This window comes from Macrotis lagotis, chromosome 4 (assembly GCF_037893015.1).
Source record: "Macrotis lagotis isolate mMagLag1 chromosome 4, bilby.v1.9.chrom.fasta, whole genome shotgun sequence".
Classification (NCBI taxonomy): Eukaryota; Metazoa; Chordata; class Mammalia; order Peramelemorphia; family Peramelidae; genus Macrotis; species Macrotis lagotis.
Window position 1 is genome coordinate 7,407,506 of NC_133661.1, and position 12,982 is coordinate 7,420,487.

Sequence of the window (12,982 nt, forward strand, 5' to 3'; positions counted from 1 at the left end):
GACACACAGCTAGGTAATTATTAAGTGTCTGAGGTCTGATTTGAACTCGGGACCTCCTGACTCCAGGACCAGTGCTCTATTCACTGCGCCACCTAGCCACTCCCCGATGGACTTATAAAGAATGCCATCCACCCCAGAGACAGAACTGATGGTATCTGAACACAGACTGAAGCATATTTTTTTCTTTCACTTTATTTCTCATGAGGTTTTTTATTTTTGTGGGGAGGAGGGGGGATTATGTTTGCTCTTACAACAAGACTATTTTAGTAATGTGTACATAAATAAAAAAATGTAAATTTAATAAAAAAACAAAATAAGAAAAAAGAGAGGGAGAAAGGCAGAGAGAGAGAGAGAGAGAGAGACAGACAGACAGAAAGAGAGAGAGAGAGAGTCAGTCTACATCAGAAGTACTTGTGGATATGTTTTACGGGGTCTGTGAATTAGGATGAGAAAAATATACAGCTTTTAAAAAGTCATCTCCCTAGATGAGAGGTTTGAGAACCAACTAACAGGGATTCTTATTTCACAGAATCAAGTATAACTTTACAGCCCTGGGCCTCCTCTTTGGTTTCTTTGCATAATTTGTCAGGACTCTTTCTCTCTAGTCTTCATAATTCGTTCCCTAGAACTTTCCATCTCTCCTTTGGCTGACGGCTGACTTGCTATAGAATTTTAGTGAGTGGGGAACTACCAGTCCCTTTCCCGAACCTCCTAAAGTCTCTTCTCATGAAATCGAGTTGTCTGCTGGATCATCCTTGCCTTTCTTCTCCTCTAACATCAGATTTACATGGGATGGTCAGTTCTCTCCAAGATTTTTATCATTTCTTCCCTTTCATCTAGTTCATCCTCACTGATGAGAATCAGATTTGAAGATGAACCTTCTCTCATTGTTCTCTCTACTAATGGAAATTCCATCGCTATATTTCATTATTGGGTCTCATCCCACTATGAATCAAGGCTATCTAGGATATTATTATTTATGCTAATATCTCTTAGGCTCATGGATTGGAAGTTATCAGGCATCATTTATATATTTTGTTTTATTGATGCTGCAACTTACTGGTCCAGGGCTGGGCAGTGGTTTGCTTAAGGTCACATAAGGAGTAAGATGTGACTCTAAATATGCCATCTTTCCCTCTGTATTGTATCCCAAAACTTATTCCTAAGGTTGTGGTCATTTTTGATATCATATTCTGAAGCCTTGGATTTCATTGTCAGCTCTTGTCTTTGATTTTTGTCCCCTATGAATTTCTGGAGCTGTTCACTACCAATCTTCCGTTTCACCTAGTTTGTGGTTTCTGGCTTGATGGATATGTGAATGCTGGTTAATTGAGAGGAATGAATAAAAATGTCACATAGAAAAAAAGAGCAGTATACATAATATGCATATATTCCATATTGGTTACTTGGAAGGGATTAATAAAATAGTCACATAGGGAAAATATCCTAGTTAAGTGAAAGGAATTAGTGAAAAATCAAAGTCCTTGTAGAGGAATACAATATTCTACAGAGAGAGAGAGAGAGAGACAGAGAGAGAGAGAGAGAGAGAGAGATTTCCACCAGCCCAGTTACTTGGACTCCATTAACTATTAACCTATTTTGAGCCAACATCCAAAAGTCCAGGCACCATTCTCACCCCCATCCCCTTCACTATCTTTTTCCTGCCCCAGTCGGCCTCTTCTGTTTCTCTGTCCCCTCTAGAACCTGGGCTTCTTAAGCCTGGCACAGAGAAGGCAGACCTCACTTCAGCAAGCACAGACAGAAAGGTCATGGCATTCTGTCTCTTCCCAACATTTCCTGATCATCAGTAGTGCTTCCTGAACCCCAGCCCTGCGAGGCATGGGGGTGGGTAGTAGTCATCAGGCTGGTTAAGTCTTGGCAGTCGGACATATCCCAGATATGTGTTCCTCAGAGGACCTCCTGCCTCAGTCTCCCCATCCCATTCTCCTCCTTCCTCTGAGACGTAAAGACAGGATAGTTTCTTACATGATGACATTGATGGACCCTCCTGCTCCCTCAGCTCCCACCCTCCTTTTTGGAAAGAGCCCCAGATTTGAAGTTGATCTCCAAAGGTTCACTGGCTCCTCTCCTTTTTTCCTTTCTATATATCAAGGGCAGCTTGGTGGCACAATGGATAGAGTGCTGGCCTTGGAGTCAGGAGGACAGGAGTTCAGATCTAGCCTCAGACAACTAGCTGAGTGATCCTGGACAAGTTACTTCACCCTGACTGTCACTCCAGTCATGCTGATTCACATCTGGCCACTAGACCCAGATGGCTCTGGAGGAGAAAGTGAGGCTGGTGACTTAGCACAGCCCCCCTCATTCGAATCCAATTCATGTGTTTGTCATGGTATCACCTGCCAGATATCATGGTCTTCAAGGATGAAGGACAAACATCATCATCATCATCATCATCCAATATATCATATCTTATATGTCATTTTTTACACCTTCCAACCTTAAGCTTCCCTTTTGTCTTTTTTAAAATTTTTTTAAAATTTTTATTTAAGACAATGGGATTAAGTGACTTGGCCAGTCTCACACAGCTAGGCAATTATTAAGTGTCTGAGGCCAGATTTGAACTTAGGTCCTCCTGACTCTAGGTCTGGTGCTCTATCCACTTTGCCACCTAGCTTCCCCCCCCCTTTTGCCTTTTTCATATTTCTTTTCTTTATTTAATATCTATGTCTTTCCTCCAGCCTTTAAAGGAATGCTTTTAGCAGGGTGACCAGCCCAGACTTGATAAGACAGTGTCTAGGCCAGTACAAAAAAAAAAAATGAGCATCACACACTCTACAGGTCACTGTAAAGTTCCTCTGCTCTCTACACTTTCTCCTAATGGGATCCCCAGTTCATTATCCATCTCATTGGTTGGAGTTCACTTCTTCAGCACCTGGTCAGCCACATCCACATAACCAAGTGAGGTTCATCTTCTTCAAGGACTTTCCTTTGTTCTTACTAATTCCTTCTCAGAGTGGGATGTCCTTGAACTCTTGTCCATTGGTCTTCCTTCTCTAGTGCCTTTTTTTAAAAAAAAAAAGGGGGGGGGGGGCTTCATTTATTTATTTATTTATTTGTTTGTTTGTTTGTTTATTTATTTATTTATTTATTTATTTTGCATAGTTTACTTGTGTTTGAAGATACTACAGCAGTGCCTCTCAAACCTTCTGATGACCTGCTAGAAGGCAGCCTATGGGTTTCTGATAGGTTGAGGAAGGCCCCCACATCTCCCCAGGAAACAATATTTTTAACCTCAGTATTCAGGTGAGGTGGTGGGATGATGATGTTTGGTCTTCATTCTTGAAGAAAATGATGACATCAGGGAGGTGAGGCCATGGCATGCAAGTGAATTGGATTTGAGTGAGTGAGGATGTGCTAAATTATCAGCCTCACTTTCCCCTCCAAAGCCACCTGGCTCCAGTGACCAGATATGGATCAGGATGACTGGAGATGGAAGGGAGACAATCAGGGTGTAGGTCACCCAACTGACTGAGAGTAGATTTGAATTCAGGTCCTCCCTGTTGGATCCAGGCCTAGTTGAATCCAGTTGAATATGTTTTGTCCATCCACCTGTTTGTGAATGCGTGTGCCTGTCACCAAGCTTTAAGAATGAGACTCTGTCGGGCTCTCCTGACCTGTTCTCCAGGTCTGTGGTGATATGATCATTAAAACAGGTTCAATGAAGTCCAAGGCAAACGGTGTGCATCTGGGCCTGCTACATGTTAAAACTTTATGAAGTGTTTTCTCTGAAGGCAGACTGGGGGGCCCAGGACTTCAAATGAACCTGGGTTGGGGACCCGTACCCAGGCTGTTCTGGGAGCAATCACAAACAAGCCTATTTGACACTGTGGAGACACAGGGGTTGGTAGAGGTGACGTGAGGAATGAAAGGGACTGATGTGAAATGTTGGACTCCCCTTTGTGCAGACAAGATGAGCTATTTCACTAAGAGGGGGAGCGAGTCTTATAAGATGGCTTACCAGGGTCTAGGATCTGCGGAGTGGGCTAGCCACAGGGCCAGTCACTCACTCTTTAGTCTGAACCAGGGGTTCCTAAAGGGGCCCATCTGCTAACTGCATTGGATCATCATTGCCTTCCATTGTAAGCCTTTGTCTTTTATGTCTTGAAAAATATGTCTGAGAGAACATGTACAAGTTCTACCAGCCTGCCCAGAGGGTCCAAGACACCAAAGGGATCAAGACCTTGGGATAGATTATTTCCTCATGAGGCGGCAGTTCTTTCTGAATCTGAGTTTCTGGGTTTCCATTCTACCACTTACTTATAGCCATAGCCGTGCTCCAAAGATTCTCCTGTGATCCTTCTGGGGTCACATGGAAGGTCACCTCCTGAGGGGGTACTGGGGGGAGGGCAAGGGGAGGAAGCAACATGTTGGGAACATCTGACAGGAATACTAAGTTGGGGTTAAATGGGGGTCAGAAATGTACAGTCTTCATTGATGAGGAACAGGCAGTCCAAGAATATCGGTGTCCTCCAAGACTACTTGTAATAACTTTTAAGAGGCCACCAGGAGGGCCCTGGTTTAGCATAATGTGGGGAGTCTGGAAGCTTGGAGGCTTTTCTTATCTGAGAAGCAACAAATAGTGACCAAAATGGCACCCTTCACCCAGCCAATGTGGTGATGAAAAGGAAACACAGTGGGACAGGGGGACATCTGGGGCTAAGGTTGACTTCAGCAAGAGACAGGTACAATTATTAGGAGTAAGGTAGCAGCCACCAGAGAAAAGATAGGACAAAAGTGAGCTCTGCCCTTCTCTCCCAATGTGACCAGAACTTACAGAGCTCCAGGCTAATCTCCTTGGCCCTTGGGAAGCCAGAAGGAATTACCCAGTGTTGGAAGGGTGTCTTTGAGAGGAGAAATGTGGAAGATTGGACGTGGGGTGGAAGGCACTGGAAATTTGCTCCCTGAGGGACCCTTCCTTCTCTGCCCCATTCCAACAGCCAGGCATATGCTTCCTGTGGATGCTTTGGTGAGCCAGCCCAAACCTTTAGCTGTTTGGAGAGTTGGGTCCACAGTTGTGGGTGGGAGAGAAAAGATTGGTAAAAGCTGCTTAGTCACTAACCAGTCTTGTGGGGTGGGGGCCAGCCAGGTCAATCCCTTCAGAGCTCCAGGCTGCAAAGGAACATCTCCTGGCAGAGGACATGCCCCTTAGTCCATCATGAAATTCAGCTGGACCCTGACTCTGGCCTATGGTAGGAGGCTCCCAACATTACCTCAAGGGAAGAGATTTTTTGAAATATAAAATATAAAATAATTTATCAGCATCATGAATTTTCAGTTACTGTCGAATTCCAAGTCTAAATGCATGAACAGGATGAGCATGACATGAAGAGATTTAAAGACCAAAACGCAGGCTAAAAACGCAAGGAGAGATTTAGCTTTCCCTCCCAGTGTATTAGCTCTTGCAATTTGCATATACAAAAGAATTCAGCAACATCCACTGGTGTGATACACAGAGCCAGCTCAAATTATAAATGGAATAAAAGAAGGCATGATCGCTGAGGCTGTATCTTTCATACATATATTATAAAGATTGTGCATAAATTAAATACAATTTAGTAAAACAAAAAAATGTGTCCATAATCTTACATTTTTTAAAAAAAGGTAACATGGAAATGTTTCAAAGTGCTGAAACACAAAGGTCAGGCTGTTTTTGAAAAGTTCTTAAAAACACATAAAAATACCTTTTGAAAGCACGGTCTGCATTCTTCATTAAGGAAACACAGGGAAAGAAATTGTTCAGGTGGTCACACAGTGACCAATAAAGCGTACAGATCAGAAGGGACCTTCTCATCATTATTTGGCATTTTAATACAGTTACATGCAACAGAGGAAATTGGAAAAGAAGTCATTTGTTCAACAGGAGGCTGATTGGAGAAGTCCAACCAGATTTATTGACTCGAGTCTAAGCATCACATGGAGAAAAGATTTTGCCAGATCATTCTCTTCTGGTCTACTTTAAGGGCATCAAACGCAGCAGTGATAAATACTGATGGAGACGGGATGAACAAGAGTCTTCTCTTGAGCCACAACCCAAATCCAGCCAGGGCAAAGGAAGTACAGCTGCCATCCATATTGGGCATACAAGGGGAAGCCCACAGCCCTGGGTCTATCAAGTTCTACTTCTAACAGGGGGCAAGGGCTTCTGAACCTTTTCTGAGATGGAAAGGTTAATTAATTTATTAGGTTGGTGAAGAGAAAGAAGTTTCTATCCCAATAGGGATCCCAGAACTAGGGATAAGTAAGAGACCATGGAGATCATATAATGACAGACTGGGATCAGTACCTAGAAATAGTGCAAGGGGGACTCTGGGACCATTTTCCTTAGAACAACCTTGAAAAGGACCAAACTTGGAATCAGAGAACCTGAGTTCAATTTTCTGCCTTATCTTGGTCAAGTCACTTCTCCTTTAGGGGTGTCATCTATAAAAAGAGAGGGCAGATCTAGCTGCCATCTGTCATGCCCCTACAGCTCTCTCTCTCAAGGATCCTAATTCCTGCTATGACAATATCTCCTGATTAAAGATATCAGCTCTGATCACATATCAGCTGCTCAGGAATCCAGGATCCAAGGAAGCAATCAGGATCAACTTAGGATCTAAAGTAGAAAACCCAAAACAACAAAAAATAACCTAATCCAGAACCTGTCCTTGCCTTTGCCTTGAAGATGCTCAAAGACATTAGTGTTGTTAGACTTAAACACAAGTACTGGATTTGTAGGTAGAGACATGGATTCGAATCCAGAATCTGCTACTTACTACCTATGTGACCTTGGGCAATTGTGTAACTTCTCAGACCTTCAATCTCCTCCTCCTCTAAAAAAATGACAGGAGAGGATTTCTGGGCTTCTGGCTTTAAGCTCCTGCTCCCCTACCTCCAGCATCACTGCCACAGATTTTTAGCCGTTCACTTTCTTCTTGGGTAGTTGGCATGCTAACAATCAAGAGCCTTTGACATCCTGCTGTCCACTGGGACACATCTTCTGCCATGGGAGACATTCAGTATGTGCAAATACCACAAATAAAGCCGGGGGCACTGTGCCAGCGGTCTGTGGGCATGATGAGCAGGGGTCCCAGACAGCTGGGGACCCCCATCTCCTCTCAAATCCTACCCCAGACTCAAGGCAAGGGGGATGATGAGCTCAGACTTTTGTTACCAGCACAAACTCATTGCACATGGGCATGGATAGTCCTGTCACCCCAGAAGAGATCCCAGTGGTTATGATCTCCTGATTTCTCAATTAGACTTTTCTACATGTAAATAAAGACAAATAATTCATCAAATGGGTCCAGTAGTTGCAATCAGTTAGATTAAATGGGGTTAAGATTTTTTTTGTGCTCATATGTCTCTGTCTAAAAATCCTTGAATTCAATCAGGCTTTGAATTTCATCCTCTTACACCTTCTGACCCCCGCCTGGTCAGTCCTGTTCTGGGGTGAGACGATACCCAAAGAAACTAGAGGGTTGCTAGAAGGTTGCTCATCTCTGTTTTAACCTTAGGAGATACTCTGCAAAAGATCATACAAATCTAGACTGACTCTAAAAGCATTTTAAAAATAAAGAATTACAGTTCCCTACACAGGACAATTTTTCACACCTAAGTGTTTTCCAGAGAATCTGAGGGAGATTCTGAAGGCTTCCATGGAATCACTCTGCTTTGAAGATTTTCTGGCTCTATGGGGAAATCTGGATGAACACTTGGGGGGCTCATGGGCTGTTTTTTGAAATGTGGAGAAGAGGTCATTCTTGGCATCATTCAGGGACATGTCTGTGGCAGAGCTTGAGCCAAGTCAAACATGAGCAGCCTCTGGTGTCACTGGATAGGAGGCAGGCAGGCCTGAATAATTCCAGTAGTTTGACTAGAAGGTTTTTCTACAAGCTCCATAAGAGGCAAGGTGGGCACAACTGGGGCCCCATCCAGCAGGTATGGAGCTGGGGGCCCATTGTAGGCAGCCCTGGCCAAAACATGGATATAATATACATAGACTACACACATGTTCGCATGTATGTGTGTTTATATAAGCACACATACATCCAATTATTATCCTATATTTGAGACATTGGATCCAGGTTTTTAAATGGTACATCAATTTTTAGAAATGAAAATGAACTATGTAGACAATCTAAAAAATCCTCCAATTAGACTGTGAATGAATTAAACTTGGAGGGGCTACTGTGGAATAGAGGATGCCCAAGGCTTTCCAAAGCAAAGGTAGCCAAGCATAGAGGTGCTTGGAGAACCCTGAACTGTTTGACCATCAAAGGAATGGTATATGAAACAAGCACATGATGTAATATTCATCTTTCGAGTGCCAATGGGGGCCATACAAAATTCTGACATGCTCAACCTTTGAAACAAAATACATTATTAAGCTGCTGACAAGGGGAAATACCACTGCCATTGGCAGAGCACTATAGCATGTGCGGTAGAACATTATTTTACTTAACATGTTAGGCCAATTTTAAAAGAAAGATAATGCAGTTAGGTTTAATTTCTATTTTTTAGAGCAGGTGATATTTAAAATGTAACAAAATATATACACAAGAATTAGAAACAATATTAATGTCAACTATGAAATAAATTAACAAGATTTACAAACATTTGTACTGACCATTAAATTATAAACAAACATTTTAAGGCAAAATCTTCATTTGAAGTTAGCATAATCAGAAAATATATCGATGAAATCTTGTACCACTTTGTAGCAGAATTCATACTGTTCCTGAAAAACAAAAAGACAGCCAAATAGTCGGTTGATTCTCCATGATTAGTAGCCCTCCCCAGCATTTAACATCATGCTGATTTGCCTTAAAATACTGGGCTATTTCTATCTACATGGCTCTGTCCTTTCAGTCCTAGCTTGCTATTTTGAAAGGAGAGTAGTCTTTTCAGGTTGGAAATACTAGAATTTGGTTTCAGGCTAGATTAGTATATTTTGGGAATGCCAAGAAAAACTAAAAGAAAAAAGATTTTTGAGTCTGTATCATTAAGTTTGAAATTTTTTCTAATCTCAAAAGACAAAAAAAATAGTAGATGCAGTAGAAGGTCTGGCACAACTGCCTCAAAACCACAGTTCGTAAAGATGCCTGTCTGAATTGTGTTGGGGTTGGTCAGCAGTCCAGATCTTCTGGGCTGTTGAGTTGTCAGTTCATGTTAGATTTTTCATGACCCCATTTGGGCTTTTCTTGGGAAAGATACTGGAATGGTTGGCCATTTCCTTCTCCAACTCATTTTACAGTTGTGGACATGGAAGCCAACAGGGTTAAGTGACTTGCCCAGGGTCATCCTCTCAGTAAGGGTTTGAGGCCAGATTTCAGCTCATGGAGATGAGTCTTTCTGACTTCAGATCCAGTACTCTATCCACTGGGCCAACCAACCATCTCCAGATTTCTTCTGTGCCAGTTGTTGAGAGGAATGGATGCCCCAAGGCCCCCCAGTGAATAGTGATCCTAGGACAAAGGTTCCCTAAGCTAAGGGAGCACTGGAGGGAGGGAAGGCTGGAGAGTGAGGGGTGAGAGAGAGAAGATGAGGGCTGTCTTGAGGAAACCAAGAAAAAAATGGGTCTAAATACAGAGAGTTGTAGAAAACAGTTCATTTGTCCTAGCAAACCACATAAAAAGGGAGATTGTTGCTGGAGCCCAGGCTGCCTCTGTGCCATTCAAGGACGAAGGTGCTCCTTCCAGAAAACCAATAGAGTGGGGCTCTTTCTGGCCCTCATTTCTCAATTCCCAAAGACTCATCAAACCCCCAAAACCAAATACAGCCCGTTTCACTTTTCTCTCTGGTCTAAAAAGCAGTCAGAAAGAATAATGTGAGAAGTCCAAGTCCTCCCTTCTCCCTCCTCCCTGTCCCTCCTGCTTCTAAGGCCAGGCCACCTCCTCCAGGAAGCCTTTCCTGATTCCTCCAGTCCCTCCTGAGCCAACCCTTAAATATCTGATTATTTAATTCTTTGTCTGTTTGCATTACCCTCTGCCTACCCCAGTAGAAGGCAAGCTCCTTGAGGGCAGGGGCTCTTTGGTGCCACCAGTGCCCAGCTCAGTATCTTGTCCACAGCAGGGAGTTAAAGTTTACTGGCAATAATCATGGTAGCCCAGGGTCCCCTGTAGCTCAGCAGCGGTGTGGGAGAGGGGGTGCCCTAAGCTTCTTGCACTTCCTGGGTACTCAGACTCATGGCAGACCCCATAGCTTACCAAGGTTTGCACCATATGTGGCCGCTGAAGTCGCAGACTCTTCACCGCCTGGAAGACATCCAGGAGGCCTTCTGCTTTGACCCGTTCCAGTATGTTGCTGAGGGCTATGAACGTACCTGTCCGTCCTGCCCCAGCACTGTTGGAGAGAAAAGGATGTGAGGAGGTTCAACTTGTACCCAAAGCTGGCTGGAACAGATGGCAGACAACACTTAGAGGTGGGGCTCAAGGCAGGAGAGCCAGTAAGAGGAGGGATGGTGGTCTTCCACCTGCCCAAGATCTGGACAGGTTTCGATAGCAATAGAGCATCTCTTGTCACATTCCCCTTAGGCAGAGAAGGTGAGATGATGCTCCAGGTGTGGGTGACCTGGTCTGTTTCTATGAAGAGCACAGTTAGCTAACAGCCAAGGAATAAAAGCATCTGTTGGACATCTGTCAAGCCCAGACTAGACTGTAAGCCCTGCAAGGTGGGCTGGGAGTAGTCTGTTTTATCTTTGTCCATCTCCCAACTTTGGTAGGGCTTTGTACATTACATAGTTAGGTGGTACCTGACTGAGCCAAGCTGGTTGTTACAAAGGATTCAGAAAGAAAATGAAGACATCAAGTCATGCAGGAAAACCAACTGTCCCCCCTACTCACCCCCACCGCTAGCTGCCTTTCCAGTGTCTGCTTGGACTGAAGCAAGCTCAATTAGACTTGACCAACAATCAACACTCATTTATTGATATGGAAATTTGTTTTGCTTGACTAAGGATATTTTGCTAGAAGGATTTTGTTTTTCTTTTTTTATCTTGTAAGGGATGGGAGGGAGAGAAAATCAATATTTGTTAACAGAGAAAAAACTCAAGCCTTTCTTCCATGCCTTCTATGCACCAGCAAAGACAAGACTCAGTCTCCTCCTAAGCTCCTCTCCAGACTGCAATCCTGACTCTACCATGCCCTCATGGAGGGACCTCCACCCTCTGCCCCTTTTCAGCTTCATTAGAATGTAAACTCCTTGAGGGTAGGACCATCTGTCTTTCTTGTGTGTTTGTTTTCAACCCTTAGTTCATTGCCTACCTCACAGTAAGGGCTAATAATGCTCATTGACTTAAGTTGGCACATATACAAGTAGGTCTGTATCATTTAGATATAAAGGGGGTAATAAGGGAGGGTGTCAGGGAAAACTTCCATGGAAGCAGGTGCTTGAGCTGGGCTTTAAAGGAAACAGATGAAAACCAAAAGCAGCTACCAGCTGTCAGTGATTCCATCACTAGAGTGACCAGACACAACTCAAGTGTTTGTGGGTTTGACCGGCTTCACCATCAACCTGGAATGCCACTGGCACCTTGAACAGAGGGTGAATTTGGAGAAGGACTAATGCCAACAAAAGTTTCCCTTTTTGTCCCCTCTACCCCAATTTTTCTTTACAGCTCTAAGGAAAACATAAAAAAGAGAACCTGAGAATTGGAAGGATATTCCTTCTTACAGGGCTCAAAGTCACACAACAAGGTGGATGAAGAAGTTGAAAGTCCTAGGTAAAGTGACATTTGGAGAGGACAGGAGGAGCAGCCTATGCAGATTACAATCTAGTTCTTTCCTCCAAAAATAAGTCATAAGTTATATAACTTGATGTGTTTAAGTATGACATGGAAAACAACAGAACCATAATGCTGACAAAGTCAATAGCTTTAATTCCCTCCCTCACCCTTCTCTATCTGAGGTCCTTTTGTTAGGTCTATGGGTGAACTGGGTTCAGAAGGTGGTTCTGCTGATGTACCTTTGGGTGACTCCCCATGGGATTCACAAGGATGAAGAACCTTCCCTCAAGCTCAGATCCTAGGATCCATCCATGCCTCCCACTTCTCTCCATGCCTTCCAACAAAGACATACAAGAGACTATGACCTCTGGCTATTCTAGCCCCTCACTGATTCAGAACAAGTTGGTCTATGCAAAACACCAGGTTCTATCTGAAGCCAGCAGAGGGACACCCAGAAAATATCCTCAATCATTTTAATGAGAATTTCAGTTGGGAGGCAGGGGATGGTAGTGATGTGAGGGAGACCTGTCATGACCTCATTTGGAGGAGATGGATTGTGGGACAATGGGGCTTTTGAAGTCACCAAGTAAACCAAGGCTGCTGTTAGGATGGTGAGGAAATGGAGGGATGGGGAGGTGGATAAGTCAGTGGAGGATGGGTGGGGCAGGTGGAAGAAGTGTGATAGCAGGGAGGGAAGAAGCATTTCCCTTCAATTATTCTTGCTAGCATCCCTAGGTGTTATGCTCAGGGATGACCCGAGGCCAGGGAACATTTTTTCCTCCAATATTTGATAACAGCATTTCAATATCATTTGCTTCTTTTGCATTTTATTTTATACATTTTAAAAAAGCTGATTCTGAGACTAGAGAGGACTGCCAAGAGGGGCTCCAAGACATAAAAAGAACCGTCCCCCCCAATCCTAGTTGTTTCTTTGTCTAATTCCCAGGGCAGCCTAGAAGTTAATACAACCCAGTCTTATTTCTCAGCTGTGAGGGTTTCACAAACATTGACCTCTCTAGGTTTGCTCTAACATGGACAGGACCCCAGGTTGGGTGGGTGAGGAGGGCATCCTGCCTGTCCGAGGTCTGCCTCAGAGTCTCTGGTCACACTCTCTGGTCGCCTCCAACTCTTAAGCCTCTTATTTTGCTTCTTTTTTACAAAAGTAACTGGAAATGGGCACAAGTAGTCAATGAACCTCGAGTTTTGTGCCCCCCCGAGGCCTGCCTGGGGACGAGTGGCAACAGTATCTAAATAGGA

At 43.7% G+C, this 12,982-nt stretch overlaps 1 protein-coding gene across 7 annotated transcripts in view; it reads right to left on the reverse strand.

Moving 5' to 3' along the window:
* Positions 1–5,310: 5,310 nt before the first annotated feature.
* The window catches only part of PTPRE (protein tyrosine phosphatase receptor type E), a 147,056-nt gene continuing 139,384 nt past the window's right edge, over positions 5,311–12,982 (reverse strand). For 6 of the 7 annotated variants that reach the window (XM_074232166.1, XM_074232167.1, XM_074232169.1 and 3 more), the window contains 2 exons: positions 10,209–10,344; positions 5,318–8,740 (listed from right to left, as the gene is read on the reverse strand). In XM_074232166.1, coding sequence (XP_074088267.1) covers positions 8,666–8,740; positions 10,209–10,344 — 211 coding nt within the window. In that variant the 3' untranslated portion in view covers positions 5,318–8,665. Of the gene's footprint in view, positions 8,741–10,208; positions 10,345–12,982 lie in introns of all 7 variants that reach the window. The other variant, XM_074232171.1, reaches the window with a different exon arrangement.